Here is a 16,882-nt window from a genome sequence, read left to right as displayed (position 1 = left end):
CTGAGCAAAGGACTCTGGTTGTTCAGTCAGTGATTGATAACACCAGCAATAATGTCTTGTATTTCTATGGCCTCTTCCCGCCAAAAGGCTCCCAGAATCCTCCACAAACTCCATGGGGAGATTAATAAGAAGGGTCCTCAACGGGTATCAGCTCTCACCTGACTGCTAGGCATTGCTCTACATGCTGCTGCCAATCCCACCACATGAATGGGCAGGAGAGTCAGGGAAACAGGGTAACTGGCCACATCTGAAAGACGCCTGTGCTCTAGGTTCCAAACTTGCCCCATATCCTGCAAAATGAAGATCTAGGCATGAGAGCAACCACGTGTGGTCATTTTCCAATTACTGCAATGTGGAGATACTCAAAGCAGCAAGAGTAGAAAACGTCACTGTCACGTTTTAAAAATAAAGTGAAAACCTCTGATTTTAGGTGATGAATGTTGCTAATTTATTTCAAAGAGGTAGATTCCAGTATAATAATAGTAGCAGCAGCAGCAACAGTAGTAACAACAGTGGACAATAATTGAGCTCTTATTGTGTGCAGATCCTATACTAAACACTCTACCCGCAGTATCTCATCAAATTCTCACACTAATTCTGCCTGATGGAAGTAGTCAGAGGCTAAAAGAGATTTAATGCAACACAGCAAGACAATTGCCCCTCTTAAAGTTTAGATAGATAGGAAAACTGTAGGCTCTAGAAGAGTTATAGGGAGTTTGAGGGGGTTTTTTACTCAAATTAGAAAACAAAACAAAATAAAATGTAACATAGGTTGTTGAGCTAGTTCATCAGTGATCTCGAAGCCAGCCGGGATTCAAGTGCCTTTTGTAAAAGTAAGCGCTCTCCTTCCCTCTTTCTGAAATGCTGGGCCTGCATATTTGATGGGCAGGATACATCTGGTTTGCTTCTGGGGGAAGTTAAGGGCGGAAATGTCCAACATTGTTACCTTTCAGGGGATGTGAGGGAAGTAGTTTGAACTATTCGAAATGGAATATAATGATGGCAATGAAGATGATGATGATCATGATACTGATGGGGAGGAGGACTTTGGTGGTGTCTTGGTAAAGAAGGAAAGCCCCGGGCGGGCATGATTGCCGGGTGAGAGTTGCTTCCCTTTCAGAAAGTAGATTCTGCATGTCAGAGCACGGAGGATCCGCACACTCACCTGGGAGCAGCCTGGGGCACTGCAGACAAATGGCCTCTCTTGCTCCAAATTCATCTTGGATTCCTCATAAATCTGAAGGATCAGAGGGAAATGGGGCAAGGAAAACAGAAATCCATGAATATCTTGAATACCTTCTGCTTCTACCTGAGCAATGTGAGAGGCAATCACTCAGAGCCCCCTTTCTACACCAATACCCAAATTAGACAAGCAGAACATTAACACGAATGAGCACACGCCCTGCTTGGCTGTAGCTGTTCAGGCTCACCTAGGCTGGGCCCCTACTGACCTTTCTCAGGTACATATTGACTGTACTTGGAAGAAACCTGCTATGGAGCGTTCACAGCAGAAATCCTACCTGTGGAAAACCTGGTGGGTGCTTTTTACCAGGAAAGACCACACCTGTGCAGGAAGCTTCTCAGGCAAAGTGCACCCCGACCCTTGTTGAGTCCTGCTGAAAGCTTTTGGGATTCGCTACTTAGAACAGCAAGAGAGGTAGCAATCACTGGGTAATTGCCAGGGTGAAATGCCAACCCTGAGCAACAGGTGAAATGAGACACCTACCACCACCCCAGCAAGCTTCAGCATTCCCAAAGGACTACAAAGGAGCAAGTGATTCTGGCCGCAAACTGCGGTCCTCAGTTCCCTCTCATCTCAGGCATTTGATGTGCCTCAACTAAAATCATCCAAGTTATGCAGGAGTAAATGGAAATCCAAAAATGGCAAAAACATTATGTTGGCTATTTCGTTAATTTGGTTTTAAAAGCTGATTTGAAATTAACATTAGATTAAGGTTGCTGCCCTCTGATCCATATACATCATCTGGAATAGCATAGCTTTCAGGAAAAAAACCTTACACTATCATCAGATAGGTGGGGCGTGATGGCTCATGCCTGTAATCCCAGCACTTTGGAATGATGGGGCAGGCGGGTTGCTAATGTTAGATCACTAATGTAATCTAATCTGAGGCAGGTGGATCCCTAACATAATCTTCACTGAGGTCAGGAGTTTTGAGACCAGCCTGGCCAACATGGTGAAACCTTGTCTCTACCCAAAATACAAAAATTAGCCAGGCGTGGTGGCACATGCCTGTAATCCTAGCTACTTTCGAGGCTGAGACAGGAGAATCACTTGAACCCAGGAAGAAGAGGTAGCAGTGAGCTGAGATCACACCGTTGCACTCCAGCCTGGGTGACACAGCAAGACTCCATCTCAAAAATAAAAATCAGGCATATGTTAAATTATACTTTGTCTTTTCTTATGCAGCAGTTCATTTTTCTTTTTTTAAAAATAAAAACAGAGACAAGGTCTTGCTACATTGCCCAGGCTGGTCTTGAACTCCTGAATTCAAACAATCCTCTCACCGTGGCTTCTCAAAGTGCTGGGATTACAAGCATGAGCCACCACGCCCTTCTGTATTTCAGTTCTAAAGTGCATACATTAGGCAAAAATTGAATGTAGTCAAAATTACCTTTGCAAATCCTCCCAAAAGCCTATATAAGTGTAGCATACATGGTTTTGTGGTTACCAATCCACACAGTAACATACATACATACATGCATATATATACATATAAATCATAGGAGTAACTATGCAAATTTAAGTCACACATCTTAAATAATATTTTATATATCATATCCCCACCCCCCCCTTTTTTTTTTTTTACCATTTTTAGAGTTGACTTTGCATGTTACATTGCTGCTAATGGTATAGGTCTCTATTACTGAATTAAAATCTATTGCTTTTACTGTGTACACAGAAAGTAATTTGCTTCTTTAAAATGCCACTTGTAGGTGATTTGAATCGGATTCACAAGTCACCTTGGCTTCTGAAATACAAAGTTCTGCTTGGGGTCACAGAATAATCACCCTTTGTCTGAAGGAAGTGTCATTATCTTTCAACCAAAATCAATTACATGGTACTTTGTATGTTGCTACACCTTTTCCCCCAAACACTAACGTTTTCAACAATATTCTTTGGGAAAATATATGTACACTTTCACTTTTCTGAAGCACAAAATGAAAAGACTTGCTTTAGATAACACTGTCAGTCAGCTATTTTAAAACAATATAAAGGAAATTTTAAAGTGTAAACCTATTCAAACCACTATTTCTCACAATTATACAACTTTCACAGTGATGCATTTTCACTCTTCATTTGACCACCCATCATTGCAGCGACTACCATAATTTTATAGCTTTCCTGTGTTAACCATATTGTTTAAAATCCTTTATTGTATATTTAGAATAATAAAACACAAATATCTTTGGAATCTTTCTGCTTGCCCTTGTCTGAGAGTGTTGACCAATTAAAATCACATCACATTTCATTGTTCATTTGATTTAGCCATTGCAGATCACAGACCATCTCTGTTCCCCACTATAAATACTGAGAACTTACTACTAAGTCTCTAAATAAGGGGTGACTTTAAAGCTGAGAGGAAACAACAGATGCTAGGGAGGATGTGGAGAAATAGGAACTCTTTTACACTGTCGGTGGGAGTGTAAATTAGTTCAGCCACTGTGGAAGACAGTGTGGTGAATCCTCAAGGATCTAGAACCAGAAATACTATTTGACCTAGCAATCCCATTACTGGGTATATACCCAAAGCAGTATAAATCATTCTACTATAAAGACACATGCACACGTATGTTTATTGCAGCACTGTTTACAATAGCAAAGACTTGGAACCAACCCAATGCCCAACAATGATAGACTGGATAAAGAAAATGTACCACATATATACCATGGAATACTATGCAGTCATATAAAAGGATGAGTTCATGTCCTTTGCAGGGACACGGATGAAGCTGGAAACCATCACTCTGAGCAAACTAACAGAAGAATAGAAAACCAGACACCCTGTGTTCTCACTCATAAGTGGGAGTTGAACAATGAGAACACATGGACACATCACACACCAGGGCCTGTTGGGGAGTTGGGGGGCCGGGGGATGGATAGCATTAGGAGAAATATCTAATGTAGATGATGGGTCGATGGGGGCAGCAAACCACCATGGCATGTGTATAATCTATAACAAACCTGCACATTCTGTACATGTACCCCAGAATTTAAAGTATAGTAATTTTGAAAAGCTAAAATGATTTTGATCCAAGATAGAATGAGCAAGAGTTGTCAGGCTATCCATTAATGAACTATGTCTTAGTTTTCTAGTAAATTTGTTTAAACCCTTTTATTTCTGTACCTTCTTCTCCCTGACCATTGTCAGATCATTTAATTGCTCCATGCATAAGGTCCATACCTTAATAATAGGGGTATAAAGACCAACCTTCAGCAACCTCATTCCTCATCATATTGGCTACAGGGCCTGGTAGATATTTTTGTATGTGGGCAAAGGTCTGTATATCTGCATGTTGTTTGGAGGCGTTTTTTGGGTAAGGGTTACTGAAACCTCACTCTAATATTAAATAGTATCTATTTATAAAATTATTAAATATAAAGTACTATCTTATTTGCCTAAGATGACTCTTTCTTGGATACCACTTAAGAGCTTTAGTTGCTAACGTAGAATGTTATTCTTACCAAGTAACGTTAGATTTCGTAACAGTAAAATGAGAAAGTTCCATATATGCACATTCATGGCCTACATCTAAAAGTGGTAATTAATAGTAATTAATATCCAAGTAACAGAAATGATCAAGACCGGAAGTGCTACTGATGGCAATTTAAAGAGATTCATTAACAAGCAAAGTAGGGAAGAGACTGACCAAGCCTAGACACATAAGCATGAGGAGAAAGTATTTTTCTACCACAATCCCAACTCCATCCCAATCCCTGGCCCACCAATGTACTGACCTTCCCCAGAAATTCAGGCCCATAATGCTAATACGTTAGCAGTTCTGTTTGGTATCAACATTGTTTGCCTTATCTTAATGAATGGCAGCATTTACATATGAGCTGCAGCAAATACCTTCGAATTACACCATGAGGCTGGTGCCTGAAAACAGCGCAGGCTCAGCCACATAGATTCTACTGTCTTAATCGAGCCTTCATGATGTGGATGTTTAAAGGAATATAAATCCAATCTGTTAGCCAGTGAGATACATCAGTGTAAGCAATCATGCCTCAGAAGATGTAAGTTGAGAAATACCATCTGTCCTCAAATCACTTAGAGTTTAGTCACTGACAGGTTCTACTGACTTACAATTGTCATGTTACTATTTTAAAATGTAAGTGACTCTTTATCAATGTATTACATGCCCTGGATCCCATGGACAAAATAGATTTTAGCAACATAATACTGGAATAAAAGTCTTCAGATGGAATGGCAGTTGCTAGAGTAAGTTTTCAGTGATTAATAAGGTCTCAAGTGAGTGGGTGTATATACATAAGTGTGTGAACTTCAACTGCTTTATTCTGATGCACTGCAGTTCCCACATGTAGCCCTCTGCAAACAGCTCTCCCTTGCTAATTCCTGTGTAGGTGTTTGCAGTATTTTTTTCTAAATGGTACCTCTCTACAACACAGGTTTTATTACTTTTATCAACTAGTATGATCTGGTCTAGTGTATTAGTCAAGAGCCATGGTTTATTTTTATGGTCTATTATTATAGTTCTTTTCTAGCACATATTGTAATAATTATTCTCTCAAACAGACTCTTATTAAATAAAGCCCTACGTAGATTCTTTTACCATTCATCAGGTGGGGGCAAATCACTCAGGCAGGATTTGAAGGAGGCTGTTCTTCCTCAGTCCTCATACTCTCATTTCCCATTCAGTTGTTTTACTGGCTTGGATTTTTTAATGAACCAAGTTTGGCTTGGCAGCTGCTGTACCCTGGGCTCCACTGCATAGAGTTTACATAGTAGGCGTTCTATAAATATTTGTGGCACGGATAATGATCCTGCGTCATCACAACGCATTGCCCCAAACAGCTTACCCGTTCTCTACTCCTCAGGCTGTGGTTTTCAAACGATGTTTGCCCTGAATCAAGTTATTGGTGAGGTAAGTAGTTTTGGGGAACACTCAGTGTACCTGGTGCCAGTTATGGCCAGAGAAGAAATCTCTCCAGATTTAATGAAAAAAAGTCAGTGGTGCTTTTGGTAGAAACAACGAATGAATCTAGTTTTACTCAATTTCACATGTAAATCTATTAATTCATTATAAACTGTTTATTACTGTTGCCATAGACATTGACATAATTAAAGTACAGTCTATTTGTGGGCTGAGGATGAACCCCATGAAGCAACCTTTGAAAGACAGTGGGTAGTCCCATACCTTTGGTTAGACACTGTCATAATTGTGGCAGATGCTGCCTCAACATTTAGTAGTTTCTCAATAGTACTCATTTTTGTTTCTCTTTTCCAAAATTCAGATTCAACAGTTAATTAGAAAAAATGTCCCGTGAGTTTAATTTTCTTCAAATTTTGGGAAGATAACCAAAAAAATTCTCACAACAACCCTAATAGTACATAAACTGAGTTGAGGTTTTTCATGGTTTACAAGGAGATGACAAGCTTGATTTACAATTCAAACCCTCGACTGCCACTGGATTCCCTGGCCTCGCAATGAGCAAGAATTTCTTTCATTGTTCAGCGTCTGACCCCACAAATTCCTGGTCTAAAATGGGAAATCATCCACAATGGCTCATGCAATCCATTCAAATACTTTGCCAGCCATTTAGGGATATACTTGGAAATACCATTTCACGAAACGCAGGCACTGCAAAAAGCAAATAATGCTGAAAACGTGGACAACCTACACAATATACTGTAAATACCTATTTTAAACTTAAGGGTAACAACTAAGCCCAGAGGGGAAAGAACTGACATCATCTGGTTTGCTGTAATCAGTCAAGAGTGATGCTTGCCCAACTAAATTGCAGAAAGCCATTACTAATGCCTAGTTAACATCAAACTCTAATCTTAGTGGAATGGCACAAGTTTCCTCCATTCACAGCAGATGGATTCCCACAGCAATACGGAATTTGCAATAGTAAATAGTAAGACACTAAAAGGGCTGTTCTAATCTGAAAACCTGGCATGTGCTCTTATAAATACCGAAAGTTATGGGAACTTCAAAGCTACAAACTGAAATCATGAGTATCCATGAGCACTAACAATAATATGGCTATATCCCCCTCACCTCTGATACTGTTAACTGGGAAATTAAGTGCATTACAGATCTGAAAGGGGAACTTGAATTTTAATCGTGATACTGACAACATTTGTCAGCATCTCGCACTCTACTGTGAGGGTGGGAAGAGCCTTCTTGGCAGGACGCACATGAAACAGACCTTGCTACTTTGTAGTGCATATGAGACCCTCAAAAGGGTTCTGGAGGAGGAAACTGGCCCTTCCTGAAGCGCCAAACACAGCTGGCAAACACTAGCACCTTGAGTTAGTCACACTGTGTGACACTCCACATCAATCCTGCTTTCTTCCTGGGAACAAATGTTGTTTATTAATTAAATTAGTTAAGGCCATGGCCAATTTGCACTTCGTGTTTCTGAAACGAAGCAAATATTTATCTCGATACATCTGTCAGAAGGGCGAGGGGACACACACGATAGTCACCCAACATATAGTTACCAAAAACACATTCTCAATGTATTTTCTTCTAAGATGCCTGGTTCTACTTTCAAAGCAAGGATGCAGGTAGGTTAACTCCACATGTGGCTAGCTGTTGGGAAGGAAGTATATATTCAATCTGGAGCAAAGAATTTCTATCTTTGGAAGGGCTATTGCATCTTTCATTATCTTATTTGCTCATCTGTAAAACAGTGCCACTGGAGTAAAACACTGTTAAGACAGGACCATTCAAAGAAATATTATGTGAAAAATGTAACCACTGGAAGCTAATTGCAAAGAAAGCCCTCTGGATTTCAAATATATCTGTATTTTTCAAACCTGAATATCGTGACTTCCAAGAGAAAAATAAACACCTTGAATTCGAGTCCAAGAAAATCACTTATTTGTGTATGTCCTTACATCTTTCTGTGAGAGAGTCTCTTTCTGTGTGTGTCTTCCCCGCCTGTCTCTGCATGTCTGTTCCTCCGTGTGTGCCTGTCTCTACTCCCCTTGCGTTTGTCTCCTTCTGTCTCTCTTTCTCACACAGACACATGCACGTACCGTTTTATCGGTAGTGTTCTTACCAGCATTACTGGTAAAAGGATCTAGTGGCCTTGTTTCCTGTTGCCGTGTTATTCTTGAAGCGGGCTGCAGTCAGAATCTGAATTTCATTGGGCTATTATTATTTGCAGCTGTGTGACCTTTTTAACCCTGCTTTAAAAGTGACATTTCAGCCCTCAAGCTTGAAACGCCTGAATGCTACAAGGTTTTCAAACCAGAGATTTACACAGGGAAAAAGACCAAGAGTGGGGCTGTGCCTTATAAGTGAACATTTCACCAGAACGTGGCATGAAGAGGGTGTGTTCCTGGGCAGTTTAGAGCCAAAAGTCTCTCCCGGAAGGACTGAACTTGACACAAAACACTGTGGTTAAAGATCACTATTCTGTTCAAACCAGGAGAATATCCCTTTTCTTAAAATATGTGTGCCATGCCCTGGTATCCCAAAAGCTCGGAATCCTACAGCCTGAATCAGAGCCCTCTTTGGGATTGTGTCCCACTTTGTATCATGCTTAGGGGCTGTCAGAAGTTCCCTTCCAATGAGGCCCACTGCTCCCAGGAGGAGGGATTTCCAAACAGCTTTTGTCTCTGGAAACTAACCCGGGTCTTACTTCCCAGAGGGGCCCTAACAGGAGAGTGTGTCAGGGGCTCAGGCCCTCTCACGTCCTTCTGCAGAGGTTTGTGGTTTTATTTATGTGGCGCTTAGGCTGTGTATAGAAAAACATTCCAGTGGGATTGGGTTTTCATATGTCAGATTCCTTTTTTTCTTTTTCTTTTTTTTTTTTTTTTTTTTTCAGTTTTCCATATGTTTCTTAAGATAGGAGGTCCTTTTTTTTTTCAAAGTTGCTGGCTAATTCTGACTTTTGTTTCACATAATCCTGTCTTATAACTTTCCTCTCTGCGGGTTCCATAGTTCAGAACATACTTGGTAATAAGCACTTGAGTAAGTCACTGAAGGCGCGTGTGCTGCATTTAGGTCCTTGTCCTCCCGTTCCCCTCTAGTACAATACACTTTTTTGCAGAAGACATCACATCTCTTAAAAAAAAAAAAAAAGTTTATTTGACATGTATGTGGTTAACAAAACACTAGTGTTGAGATTCTTAGGTTTTGAAGGAAATATTGAATGTAACCAAATCATTTGGCTTGTGTCTAGCGGGACTAAACAAAACCTCAGAAACATGCCAAAAGGTGGCAAACTCTCTTCCTTGTTACCTGCTCTCACTGTGCACAAAAAGGAAAGAAAACAGAAAAGAAAACGTAGAACAAAAGCCAGCCAAGGTTTAGGGTAACACTGTCGTCTTTCTTTTTCCAGAAAACAAAGTATTTCATTGTAATTTAAAATAACTGCTCCCCCTGAACTCCTGAGAGAAAAAACTATGAGAGCAAAGAAATTCATGCCAAACTGGATCCATGCTTCATACTGGTGGAAAGCAGCTTGCCTTCTAAAAACTCCAAGAAAAAGTTCAGCAGTGCCGTTTTCTCTTCCCCGTTTGTGCCCTACTACAGTAAAATTTGCCTCTTCAGAATTGGAACACATTCCTAAATGGGACTGCTCTAGATACTTTTTAATGCATTTTGAGTACATTTGATTTTTAAACTATTTTCATGTAAAATAATTATCTTTAAATATTCTTAAGAGTCACAACATTTTAGTCTAGTTTTAGTTTTCACACATGCAGATGCTTTTATTGGATAATGTTAAGGGATTTTTTTTTTTTTGGATTTTTATTCCAGATAAGTATCTGTATCTTCAGCAACAATATATGTTTGGTCCATCCAATGTATGGGCTAAAGTCATGCTCAAAACCACTGAAAACGTTCTTTTTGTGCATGAATGTGAGCTACCACATGCGAGACTGCATCAAACCCAGTGATGCCCAAGCCAGATCACTCTGCTTTCGGCAAAACCAGAAAGAGACTATTTCATCTTATCATTAATTCTTATGATTACCATTACTGACTTCCTCTTGAAAGACATTTGAGAAGGAAGGTATCAAACCGGGTGCTTTTTTCCCTTGACCCTAGCAGAAAGCTGGGACGCTCCCAGGTTGTATTCTAAAGCAGCCAGCAGTTGTGTTCAGAGCCTGCGCCAGCTCAGTGTCTGCTGAACACGGGGTAAAAATATACCGAAGGCTTGATTCAGATTCCTAACACATTCTGCTTCAGATGTCAAGTGCGTGAACATTTGACAGTACTGGGAGGTCACTTAAAGACCATGTTAAGGCAAAAATCTTATGCCCTCTGAAGATTCATCATTTGAACAAGGTTCTCTTTCTAAATACCAGCAAAAGGCGCATTTTCAGCTGCCTTCCTGGAAAAGGCATCATTTCCTTGTGTGGCCCAGGAAGGGGATTTAGAAATATGTGAAGCCAATTATTGGTTGCTATTTTACTGCGGGGCTCACCCTTGGCATTTAGTCGGTGGGGACCAGGGATATGGGACATTCTGCAATGTGCAGAAAGGCTGGTTCTGTGCAACACTGGAGTCTCCTAATCTGACAGCCAGGAGTGTGGCTTTTGCAAGAATACTTATAGTGTAAGTACCCACAACTGCCTTGCCCATGCCACCCAGTTTAGGGTAAAAGGCAGATTAGGAGTGAGACAACAGCATGAGTGAGACAATGAACACAAAGAGCACATACAGAAGAGATGAAACTAAGGGACTAAGTGCATCCCCACCTCTTCATACTTTTCTAAGAGCTCTGAAAATCTCGGGCAAAGTTAAGCTTATGACAAGGCCAGATTCAATGCCAATTAAAACTTTATGAATATTCAAAAAAGTATGTGAAATTATCATTCCCTCTCAGTGTGAGGGAGAGCTGGGGTCTGCTGCCAACATTTCAGCTAAGCATAAGCCTACCCTTGCAGTTCAATCCACAGAGGAGGGAGATGACTAAGCTGCTATCAATTAGGGTGGCTTTTTCTAGGTAAATCATCTGGCTTGGCCACCTACAGCTCCCACTGTCCAGATAACTTAACCTTTATCTAGAGCAGTGTTGACTCAACAGTAGCAAAAGAAAGAGTTGCCCCAACATCGAAATACATCTCCTGCTCTAATGCCTTTCTACTTGTGATAATTGCCTTGTTTATTTTCTATGATTACTGAGAGGACAGCTCCATCATAGAGAACGTGTTTTTCTTTCTTTTTTTTCTACTTAAATAGAAAACAGCACAAGCTTCTAAATTCTGCTTTAACATTGCTGGCACCACTAGCCCTCCGTTCACGGAACACTTATCAGGGGAACTTTTGCCTCTTAACCAACTTCTCAGTAAGAAAGCTTCATCAGCCAAAAAGAGCAAAAATACACACACATCTACATATTTTTTTTCTTGTGGCCTGTTTTCTTATTGAGAAGTTTATATATAATATATATAAATATGTATACATATATTCACACACTTTACAGGGATTCTTTCATTCTGATAAACAGGCTTAAGACTCAAAACTCATGCCTAGCTAGTATTGTAACATGAAGAGGACACTGATCTCATCAAGAAGCATCTACAGGACTCTAAGCCCACCTCTCTACACAAGGTTCACCAGAGTTAAGGATCATTATTTTTAAAGTGCAGAAATAAGTTGTGTGGGGTTTGGGGGGTTTGTTTGTCTGCTTGTTTTTGAGACATGGTCTTGCTCTGTCACTTAGGCCGGAGTGATGTGATCACAGCTCCTACAGCCTTAAACTCCAGGGTTCAAGGGATCTTCCCACCTCAGCCTCTTGAATAGCTGGGATACTACAGGTATGCACCACCACACCTGGCTAATTTTTCACCTTTTGTAGAGATAGGGTTCCCCTGTGTTGCCCAGGCGGGTCTCAAACTCCGGGACTCAAAGAAGCCTGCTGCCTCGTCCTCCCGAAGTCCTGGGATTACAGGTGTGAGCCACCATGCCCGGCTAATAAGCTGTGTTTTCGGGGATTGCTAGATTATTTCCACAGACTAGAAAAGTCCTTCATGTCTTTCTCAACTTCCTACTAAACAAAAGAATCACTCACTAAAGCCTACAAATCCGCTAAAATGCTCTGGAAAAAGCAGATGGAAGGAAAAGGCCTTTTCCTTGAACCCCACCACCCACGAGAGGTTAACACTGTGCCATACTCCAATCCATCCCAAGGTCCAAACGCAGGGCCTTCTCTTTTTACGCCCCAGGGCTCAGGCCCCGGAACAACAGCACCATTTTTGAATCCACACTCTAAATCAGCATGAAAAAGGGAAGACGATTTCTTTAAATGCCCCTGTGTTCCCAAACCTAGGAGTCCTTCCTAGGCATCAATGTGGTCTCTTTGCTCAGGGGGTGTAGGTCATATGCTGGGAAATACCCCGAACCTGGATCCTTCTGAAAAGGAAAGAAAACAGAGGAAGTGGTTGCAGGCAGCACCCAGCAGGGACATTGGAGAAGGCCTATCAGACATGCCTACTGACAGGCTGAAGAAAGGGGAAGGGAAAAGGCCAGCCCCCAAATCCACGTGGGGAAACTGTGGCTGCCCTTGATGAGACATTGTTCATAGACTGCTTCAGGCAAAGTGGGCTGTGGACAGTGATTAATTACCCCTCACAGTGAACTTGTTCCAACACAGTTCGACTTCGGCACACACCAGGGGTAGAATCAGAACCTACCAGTCATAAGGACCCATGCTAGGAGAATGAAGGCTTGGCACAAATGGTCCCTGCCCTCTGAGCACTGATTCCCTAGTAGGGAAGGGAGGTGTGCTCAGATATCTAGGGTGGAAAGTAGAATTTTAATGACCGTAAAGTACTTTTAGTCAATCTTTTGACAGTTCAGAGGCCATGAGAAAGCAAGACTGTTTTATCAACTACATCAAATATCATACCATTTCCCCTATCACAGCTAAATATTTCTCATAGTAAGATGGCAGTTCAAGGTGCACACAAACATATAACCCTTGGAGCGATCCTTTAATTCTGTATAAGGATTTTGTTTGTTTTTTAAATTTAGGCTTTATTTTGCTTTTAATGCTGAAAAGTAAAACTGCGTTACTTATGGTAAAGCTAACATTGTGATTAGGAGACCAGATTTTATGTTAGAAAACAGTTAAATCTCAGCTCCCCTGCTCATTAGCTGTGGGATCTTAGGCAAGTTATTTAACTCCTCTGAATATTAATTTTCTCCCATAAAAAGAGACTATAGATGATACTGATTTTATCTGACTCACGGATATTGGGAGGATCAAGTGGAATACTTGGGAAAGTACTTCATAAACTGTAAAGTGCTGTTTTTTGCTGTTTTTATAGTACAGTCAACTTGCAGACATGGAGTTGCAGAGGTGGTACACGGCACAATTACAGATATACTTGGTGGCATGTGTCGAGAGACTGAGATGAAAGATTCCAAAGGATGTTGAAGGTAATGATCTTTAAAAAGATCCTGACCTGATGATTCCCTGATCATCCATCAATTATCAAGCAAATCCTTCTCTGCCAAGCTTTTACTTGAAGGTTCTCAAGTAGAATTATTTTATCTTCCACATGATCTTGAGAAGGATGTTGGAGGCAGGTCTGTGTTCCAACTTGGCTAAGCCACATACCAGTCCACCTATAAGCTTGGGTAGGTTTTGTCTGCTTGTTTGTTTTTCATTCCACACCACAATGGGCTCTTTTACAACAATGACAATGATTCCTGCTTCTCACAGTTGTTATAAAAGTTAAACAACTGCTAGCCTACAGACAGGTTTAATAGGTCACTTGACCCTGGGTAAAGTCTGGCTGTTGCTGGCTGAGCAAGCCAGGGAAGAGGAACTCCTCACCCGGAGCTCAGAGGGGCCAGAGCCGGAGCTGCACGTGTGTTTTCCTTCGTGAACATGGCTCCTGACCACAGAATGCAAGTGAAATGCTTTGCTGGCAAGATCATGTCCCCAGCACGTGCCTGGCTACCCTGTCCCTGCAGTCCCAACACCAGCCAGGCAGGAAGAGCTGAGAGTTCAGAAAGTACCTGGGTAAGATGAGAAACTCAGCCTTCCTAACAGCAGGTGCTTTAGGCTTACCTGGAGGCACTGGAAATGAGACTGATAGAGGTTGTGACACCCTCTTTACATCCACTCGCCACTCGAGCTATCAAAAAAGAAGTCGCATCTTCCTTTTATTATTACGTTTTCCTTCACACACTGTATTTTCTTATTCTTATTTTCACTCTTCCTTTTTTCTTGACTTTTTCTCCTTTTACTTCCAAAATATTCTGTGTAATATTTCATTTTTAAAATACTACTTAAAAAAAGAAATAGAAAGGGGGTCTCACTATGTCGCTCGGAAGGCTCTTGAACTCCCGGACTCAAGTGATCCTCCCACCTCAGCCTCCCAAACTGCTGGGATTATAGGCATAAGCCACCATGCCTGGCCTAAAAAAAAAAAAAAAAAAAAAAAAAAAAAAAAAAAAAAAATACTTCTGAATAAGGCATGAAGTGTTAGTTAGCTGTGAGCAAAAGGAAGTCATAAAATAATCAATGATCTAGTCATTTCAATCTCTTGAGAAAGTGGAGAGAGATGACGTCTCAATAATAGCAGCATTTCCTAACTCGGGGTACTGGGGAGTTAAAGATGAATAATTCCAAGACCTCTGTCTCTAAAATCTGGTCACCTCCCAATGCACAAAGGTTTATACGTGTGGAAAGCCTAACAGATTTTGAATTTTTAATGCTTGGGAGTAGTCAAAATTTTATTTAATGAAAACATGTCTTTCACATACTATCACATCCTATGTGTTGGGCATTTTTAATCTCAAAAAAGCATTTTCCATCAAGGCTAAAAGAAAGCCTTGATTAGATACAGCTTTGATTTATCGCTTCCGCTAAGTACCTCTGTAGGAAAACCCAGCACAGGGTAAAGCAGTTAGAACATGAGTTAGGATGCCAAAATTCCCAGTTATATGCAAAGCTTTCAGTGTTCCTATCCACCTTTTCAATACCCACATCAAAAGATTTCTGGTCTTCTCAAAGTGATAGGATTATTTAAACAGTAACATCAAGTTAATGTTTGGAAGATGCCTCAAGGACCTTAAATGCAAGTTATAAGTAGTAGTATGATCGTTATTTCCTCATCCATCCTCTACTGTTTCCAAAGAAACAGAAAAAAAAACTATTCACACAAACACACACAAATTCTCTGGACACCCCAGTGAACCAGTGTCTCCTTTCTTCCCAAACCGCCAATCAGCCAGTCATCGGGCAAACAGCTCAAGCACCAGGCAAGGAAAACATGTTATTTTTCCGGGCAAGCCTTAACTTCACCGCCTACAAAACACAGCCCCACGGGGCACCTCCCACACACGGGGAGAGCAAGACTCCCGTCTCGCATTTGAAACCAATAGTTACCAGTCAACACCCACGGAAACTGAGGTCCGGATTCTGCAGCATGCACCCTGAAGTCCAAACTCACTTGTTCTCCAGATTTCCTACACAGACCAGTCCTGATGTCCCAAGCCATTCCTGCAATCCCTCACTTACTAGTAATACTCCAAGGAAGCTCCAAAAAGAATAGCATAAAACTTTCCCTCTCCACAGTCTCATTCCCCAGCTGTCCAACACCCAGCAGACTTCTCAGAGGGAGAGAATTTGCTCAGTATCAGCATTGGATGCCCTCTGAAACAGGTGAGTCAAAGCAAAAGCAAACAACAAAACCAGGCTTCAGACAGTCCTTTAAAAAATGAGGCTTGTCAGGAGCCAAATTCCACAGTGTACAAAAGCCACTTAAAGACACACCCTAAAGCACTCGCTAGAAATCTTCAAAGTACAAGGGAGGCTCCCTGCCACGGGCCAGGGTCATGGACCCAAAGGTGACAATGAGACACTCCCAAGAACATCTGGCCAAATAAGCCGGGGACTGGGCCCTTCCAGACACGGGGCAGCAGCCTTTATCTGCTCTCATCCACTGACCTCAGATCCCTGCCCGGGCTTGGCTGCTTCCAGCCTCATTCAGCCGAGCACACTGCAGGGTCAGCGTTCTGAAGGCACTTGGGAAAGTCTCTGTCTTCCTCATCTTTCCCATCTTCGGTCAGAAGACTCAGTCTTCCAGCAAAAGTCTCCCAAGGACCTATCAGGGCCAGACACTGTGTCAGATGTGGGGCAGAAAACACTGAATGAGAAGGAGGAGGCCTCTGTTTTTACAGAGCCTACCTTACAAGACAAAGAGACAACAAGCAGAATAAGCAAAAAAACAAGCACAGTAATCAAAAAAGTGATCAAGAAAAGTAACAGTACATTTTGGAGAGTTCACTGAAAGGGAGAAAGAGGGTGATGTGATAAAGAGAGGAAGGTGCACAAGAACGCAATTTTTTTCTTGGAGATGGGATCTTGCTGTTGCCCAGGCTGGAGTGCAGTGGTGCCTTCACGGACCACTTCACCTTGATCTCCCAGGCTTAAGCGATCTTCTCACTTCAGCCGCCCAAGTAGCTGGGACCATAGGCGTGCACCACTGTGCCTGGCTAATTTTTTATTTTCTGTAGAGATGGAGTCCCACTATGTTGCCCAGACTGGTCTTGAACTCCTGGCCTCAAGCAAACGTCCCACACCCGGCCTGGGGAAGTTTCTTTGAAGGAGGAGGTAAGGGTTACCTCTCTGGGCAAGTGACATTTGGTTTGAGGCCTGACAAATGCACAGGAGCCATTTGAAGAGTGAGCAGGG

The 16,882-nt window shown here is 41.6% G+C and overlaps 1 protein-coding gene across 2 annotated transcripts in view; it reads right to left on the bottom strand.

Moving 5' to 3' along the window:
- The window catches only part of CREB5 (cAMP responsive element binding protein 5), a 423,257-nt gene that overhangs the window by 342,213 nt on the left and 64,162 nt on the right, over nucleotides 1–16,882 (bottom strand). For both annotated transcript variants that reach the window (XM_003935162.4, XM_074379650.1), the window contains one exon: nucleotides 1,166–1,237. In XM_003935162.4, the coding sequence (XP_003935211.3) occupies nucleotides 1,166–1,237 (72 nt within the window). The remainder of the gene's footprint in view (nucleotides 1–1,165; nucleotides 1,238–16,882) is intronic.

This window comes from Saimiri boliviensis, chromosome 10 (assembly GCF_048565385.1).
Source record: "Saimiri boliviensis isolate mSaiBol1 chromosome 10, mSaiBol1.pri, whole genome shotgun sequence".
NCBI classification, from domain to species: Eukaryota; Metazoa; Chordata; class Mammalia; order Primates; family Cebidae; genus Saimiri; species Saimiri boliviensis.
Note: the sequence above shows the minus strand (reverse complement) of the source record. Positions and strands in the feature narration are given on the sequence as shown.